This window comes from Mandrillus leucophaeus, unplaced genomic scaffold (assembly GCF_000951045.1).
Source record: "Mandrillus leucophaeus isolate KB7577 unplaced genomic scaffold, Mleu.le_1.0 Scaffold646, whole genome shotgun sequence".
Lineage (NCBI taxonomy): Eukaryota > Metazoa > Chordata > Mammalia > Primates > Cercopithecidae > Mandrillus > Mandrillus leucophaeus.
Genome location: NW_012106986.1, coordinates 39,543 through 46,264, shown reverse-complemented (window position 1 = coordinate 46,264; position 6,722 = coordinate 39,543). Strand labels below are relative to the sequence as shown.

At 46.6% G+C, this 6,722-nt stretch overlaps 1 protein-coding gene across 1 annotated transcript in view; it reads right to left on the bottom strand.

Moving 5' to 3' along the window:
- TRIM71 (tripartite motif containing 71, E3 ubiquitin protein ligase) overlaps positions 1-6,717 on the bottom strand; it is a gene marked incomplete at its 5' end in the record, with an annotated part of 84,616 nt that extends 77,899 nt beyond the window's left edge. The window contains one exon of the mRNA XM_012001020.1: positions 6,614-6,717. Coding sequence (XP_011856410.1) covers positions 6,614-6,717 — 104 coding nt within the window. The remainder of the gene's footprint in view (positions 1-6,613) is intronic.
- Between the last annotated feature and the right edge of the window lie 5 nt (positions 6,718-6,722).

Sequence of the window (6,722 nt, the reverse complement as noted above, 5' to 3'; positions counted from 1 at the left end):
AAAAAAAAAAAAAAAAAAAAAAAACAGAACTCACCTGATGGGAATTCAAGTTCAGGTTAGGAACCATCTAGGATTAGAAAATCTACAGTAAGGATGACCCAAAAATCTATTAGCCTAAGTCTAATATGAGTATCTCTAAAACTCAGGTTTGGATGGGAGTTTGTTTTTGTTTTCGAGACATAGCCTTGTTCTATCGCCCAGACTGGAGTGCAGTGGCACAATCCTGGCTCACCGCAACCTCTGCCTCCCAGGTTCAACTGATTCTCCTGCCTCAGCCTCACTAGCTGGGATTCGCCCGGATAATTTTTGTATTTTTAGTAGCAAAGGGGTTTCACCATGTTAGTCAGGCTGGTCTCCAACTCCAGGCCTTATGTGATTGGACGTCGGCCTCCCAAAGTGCTGGGATTACAGGCATAAGCCACCGCACCCCTCCGGAGGGCAGTTGAGTGGGATCGACCCCCATTTCATTTCATTCTACCTTCAAAGCCAGTTTGTAAGTAAACTGCATTTATCTACACCACGAGGAAGGCAAGAAATGGCATGGGAGAGGCAAAGATTTACCTTGGAATATGGTTTAAGTCAAACAGTTTCAAATGTAAAGGGACACCACTAGGCCCCCTACTCCTCCCACTTTTTAGGTTGACAAGTCAGAGTCTTGTCAATCAAAACAGTCAATCTGGTTTCAGCCAACTCGGTTTGTGAGTATAGACAAAACCTCAAAAGGAGGGGAATAATTTAGTATTGAACAAGTAGGAGGTCACATCAGCTTTAGAGGAAAGATGGATCAAGCTTACTCTTGCAAGCCACAATGCTTGAAAGGTCAAGAAGAAAAGCGGTAACAGAGTGGGCTTCAATGGGTGGCATCTTGCTCCCTTAGGCCACTGTAATTCTTTATCATTATCTTTCTCTTGCTCTCTTCCAAAATGGCAGAGATAGCAAAAACAGCCTTAGTGGGCCAGGCCTTTAACGTTTATTAGTTTTATGGGTGGGAGTGGGAGAAGGGAAGCAGTATTTTGAAACTGCCTTCATAGTATAGAATTCATCTCACCCTTTTGCCTAAGCGTCAAAACTGACACTGAAATGGTCCTTTATTTGCTAAGAATGAATACAGACAAAATAAACCTTGCCCTGTGTGGAGAACCGGATGGAGAAATGGCAAACCATGTGACTTTTAGCACCAAAAATAACTCGGAGGGGGTTAAATTTTAGACCTACAGAAATAATGAAAATTCCTCTTGAACCAGAAAAACTTACAAACACGTTTTACCCTGGCAAAACACTTCAAAAAGCATTTTAGCCTTTTCACCTCACTGACAGCTTCCACAAGAGCTAACTCTCTTACTATACATGCGCGATTATTAGTTATTTTTTTCAGTAAAAAGACAAAAAGTCCAATTATGCTCATAATTTTTCATGTGAGGAGAAAGTTACATCCATATTAAGTAGTACTTGAGAAAACTACACATTTTAGCCTCCTGAGATCCTTCTAGAAAATAACTATCTAAGGGCCAGGCACAGTGGCTCACACCTGAATCCCAGCACTTTGGTAAGTCGAGGCAGGCAGAGCACCTTGAGGTCAGGAGCTCTAGACCAGCCTAGCCAACATGGCAACCCCTCGGCTCACCGCAACTCGGCTCACCACAACCTCCGCCTCCTGGGTTTCCCCATTTCAAGTACACCTATTTCACGTTGAAAACAATGTTGGCCGGGCGCCTGGCTCACGCCTGTAATCCCAGCACTTTGGGAGGCCGAGGCGGTCGTATCACGAGGTCAGGAGATGGAGACTATCCTGGCTAACTCGGTGAAACCCCGTCTCTACTAAAAATACAAAAAAATTAGCCGTGCCTGGTGACGGGCGCCTGTACTCCCAGCTACTCGGGAGGCTGAGACAGGAGAATGGCGTGAACCCGGGAGGCGGAGCTTGCAGTGAGGCGAGATGGCGCCACTGCACTCCAGCCTGGGCGACAGAGTGAGACTCCATCTCAAAAAAAAAAAAAGAAAAAAGAAAACAATGTCAATGATAAAGAACAAATATTATTGTCAAATGAACACCTGGCAGTCTAGAAAAAGTACCCGTTTTGTTCCCAAATATCTTGTTTTCCAAAATGTATATTCCCAGAATTGGAAATAAAAATCTTGTATCAAATCTATGCAATCCCCAAATCACTACAGTTTATCTTTTCAAAGAAAGGAAACTGAACAAATAATCACAAAAGGTTTCACAGACAGTGCTGATACTACAACAGCCTCCATATTACTAGCACAGTTCATACACCTTATGCCTTCAAGGCAACCTCATCAGCACAGGCTTGCCAAACTAGCCATGGCCCCCACTTCCTGAGGGTCCATGTTGAAAAATCCATTCCTATGCACTTTAGTGGAAATAGCTTAAGTCCACAAAGGCTAAGCAATTAACATATCAATAATGAACATTTCCCTCCTATATATTTTTATCAAGCGTTTTCTGAATTCAATAGGCTTCCAAATGTCTACCTGCTGAACTGGATTCAAAGCAGCAACCTCTGTAACTATTTCCAAGGCACGTAAAGTTTGGTTTTCCAGCCAGTAGGTGAGATGTCTGCACTCAGAGGACATATTCACCCAGTAGTGTAGAGCAGGTACAGAAATACTAGAATACCCATTTCTGTTCACTTTCTCTCCTTGTCCTTACTAAAAAAAAAAAAAAAAAAAAAAAAAAAAAGCTGTTGAAATTAATATGAATCAATCAGATTCCAATTGAAATCCCAATTTCAGCTAGAAATTCTCAAACTCGATCATAAATTTCACCAACTTAGTTACATCTGATAACTTCTCTAAAGAAGAAAAAGATAGGACAGTATAAGTGGGAAATTTGTATTATGCTTTTAAAAATATTTTGGTATGGATTTTATAATTTACGCAAGAACATGCATATAATTTAAAAATAAGTGTGCATACACTGAGTATATGCAGGCTCGAAAAAACTTAAGACTTTGGGAACAGAGAATAATATACACTGGTGCTGAATACAGGTACGGTCCCATTTACTCGCAATATACGAAACAGAAATTCACACAACAACCGATTATTTTAGGCAGCAAACCTTGTTCCAAGAGTCTGAAGCCACTTTAAGTTTCCTGCCAGGAGACAGTCCCAGGGAGTGCTCAATGTTCAGGGTCAAATCAGGTTGGAATTCTAGAACTTTTATCTTCAGGCGGCATTTTAAAACCCAACACAGGGACCGCATGCATACTACCAACACCTGCACCCCTTTTTCCAACCAGAGACTCCAGAAAATTCCACCCCCAGACCCGCCTAACGGGGAACAATATTGCCATCCTCGGGTGGGGCGGGCTACAATGTTTTCCGGGTGGCAACAATGTCACCCCCACTGCCCCTCACCACTAGTGACAGAGGCTTTCCTGGATTCAAACCTTGCTCAACTTCCCGCCATTCACAGAATCCTGACGCCCAGCTTAGGCACATAACACACCCAGGATTTCTGCTCCCGGTGTCGCCTCCAAGGCTGCAAAGGGCTCATGTCCTATGTGCCAAAAGCAAAACAATGCTAAAAGGCCACTTGTGAGCAGCTGGAGCAGCGCTCACAGCTCCCTAGTTGGGAAACTCTTCCTCCAAAACTCAAGCGAAGACCCTTCTCCATGACCAGAGCAGCCGTGAACACCCCAGCGGGTGCCTGCAGGGAGAAGAGCAGCCGCCGGCCAGGCCACGTCCCCAGAGCCGAGACAGGCTCCGGGCTGGCCGGGCGGCGGCACAGGCCCGTGGCGACTCTGCCTGCGCCCGCCTCTCCCGGGACCCGCGGCACGCAGCGGGCCCGAGGCCAGCTGTTCCGGGGACAGCGGCCTCGGATTCCCCGCCCGGATGCTGGCTGGGCCACGGAGCCTGCAGGTCTTTCGGACTCTGGAGGCACAGAACTAGTGAAAAGCCCCAACTATGCTGTTGAAATAAGCCAAAGAGAGTAGCAGCAAGCAAGTCTCATTATTTCGTTGAAAAACCCAAAGATTTCCAGGTTATCATCACTACGGCTTAAAGCCAATTGCTCAGACAAGACACCTCACTTGCCAATCCTAAGGAGACATTTCCAAGGGGACGCTTATGGAAGAAAGTCCCCTTGGGCGAGAGACACTGCAGGCTGGGGTAGGGTGTTTGGGCCTCCTTCCCAAGGTCAGGTGGCCTTAGTCACTATGAGGAAAAGGTGCTGCTCTGAATTATTTAGCGGAGCCTGTTGACAAGGGAAGTAACTCAGTTAAGGAGCTTGTCTTAAAAATTGAGGTAGACAGTATACACATTAAAATAAGTGGATTTAGGCATTCAGTATACCACAGTCAAGATATGGGCCTATCATCCTCCAAATGTAAATGTCCTAAAGCTCCTTCCCAGCCAGAGGGATGTCTTTTTAAAGGAACAATATTCTCAAACTGTTAACGTGATCACTTCCTTCAAAGAAAAGGAATTATTTAAGCTGTGGGTGGAACCGTTTATGAACCTCACTACCTGGCAGTGCTTTCTGTCCTAAACACTTGTCTTCTACTCAGAACACTGGTTTGTCACCTTTAATCTCAAATTGCTGGCATTCTAAATCCAGGAATGAATAAAAGGGCCAAACAATTAATTTCCAAAACGTTTTTCATGAAAAGCTAAAGAGAGTAAGTAGAATCTTGCTCAAAACTGAGCAAATTTTATGTTAAGTATTAGTTACTTCAACCTGACATTGCACATGCTAAAAAGTGAATCTGAAGAGCTTCTGAGTACCTCCCACCCAGGGTGAGTGGAGAGCTTCACTTCTCAATTCACACTCCCCAATGCAGTTTGAAGGGTTTTCTAATTTTAAAAGTGAATCAATCTTTCACAAGTCTGCCAACACTGAGCATCTACTGTTTCAGTCTAAATAAAAATATAGGTGGATCTTTAACTGGAAATATAAACTGACGTTTAAACTAAAAGCAGCTCTCAGGAGGGAAACTCCTGGATTCAACCCCATTCTGCTCGCCCTGCATTTGATCCCAATCTGCAAGTGAACTGGCTCCATTTTTCTGTTCCTGGGATTTGGATCGGTATTTACCTCAATCATTCATTTTTCTAAAAGTGCTTAAAGAACATGAACCCATATGTTAAAACTAGGAGTCCATTCAAAGTTTAAAAATGAAAACTGCCCCCTAGCTTCTTACCTAGAAGAAACCCTTTAAAAGGAGATGCCCACAACAAGTAGATTAGAATTTCAACTTTTTCCCAACAGGAGAAGCCAGCTAAAGGCCATCAGGCAATGGCTCCGCCCTCCTCCCCAAATAGCAGGTTAGGAGTGGAAAAGGTAGCAGCGCTGGGCTCACCTTTGCGGTGCTCGGTACCCACTCTCCAGCTCACACAGGCCATGACCCCCACTATGGTTTTTAAAGCCTCTGCAGTCTCCAGCTTACGCTATCAAGACTTTCACCAACACCCTTTCTCACCGGTCTACAGGTAGATCGCTTAAGTTACTGACCCCCTCCGGCAGAGCCCGCTTCTCAAGACTTTTGGCCTGCCTTTATTGGGTTCGGGGGAGCAGAAGATACTCGCGTAATACCAAAGAAAACGAGAAAGGGTTCACACTGTGTGAAAAATAAGCAAAAGTTTACTCGACAGCCCAAAGGGCGTAATCAAGCCCGAGGGTTGCGATGTAGCCCTAAGACCCTTCGCGCTCCGGCGTTCCAGCAGCGTACGGCTGCCTTGGTCTTTTCCAAGGAAGTGGAGCCCCTGGTTGAGCCGGGTGGATACCTCCTAACCAGGGAAACCGGTTCCTGTAGGGCTTGGAGTCCGGGCAGGCGGGCGCGGCCCAAGAGACTCAGGCGGGTGAAGGTAACGTCGTCCCCTTATTCTGCTTCTATCTCGGGGTGGAGCCGTGGGCCTACGAACGGCGATTTCACGCTAGGAGAGTTCAGGGGCCAGAACACGCATTTCAAACAATATAGGAAGCAGCCGCGGCGAGAAGGCCTTAAGACGGGGGGCCCTTCGCCCCCAAAGATCCACAGACTCTCCCACTCTTACCCAACATAAGGAGGCAAGGACTACCACGCTGTCCCAACAAAAAAAAAACCAGTCTTCCCCTCACAAGTGCGCACGTGGAAACCAGGTCTACGGAGGCACACCAACTCCACGCACTCACCCACACAACCACCACACAACCATCCCTTCCGGGCTCACGCCCTATTTTAAAGGCAACAACCTATGAGTTTTCCAAACAAAAATCTGAAAATAAAGGAGCCCCTTCTCATCACGTTGGGAGGCCTCTGGCGTGCCTGCGCCAGGAGGCCACGTCTACACAAACACACCTCTCTCTTCCCAACTCATGCCTAACTGAAGACGATTGCCGCGTTTTGCCACACACAAATTAAAATCGGAAAAGGGAGGATCCCACGCTATGGGATATTTCGGGGCCCCTCGCGACACTTACACAGAATCCACTTCCACATACTTCCCAGGTCATGATCTACTTTGGTAGCGAGGACTGCCACGTAGCTGAAGGAAATAAAAAGCAAATCCGGAGAGGGCCTCCCCCCCTCGCTACGGGACCGGCCGGGAGACCACTGTTGAGCATACACGGTTATCCGGTGAACACAAACACACGCCCCCACGCACTCACCTCGTCGTCGTGGTGCTGGCAGAAGCCGAGGCGCTCGGGAAACACTGAGAGGATGGAGAAGGGTGGGCCAGGAAAGGGCGGCCCGAGCCCCAGCTGCTGCGCCGCTGCC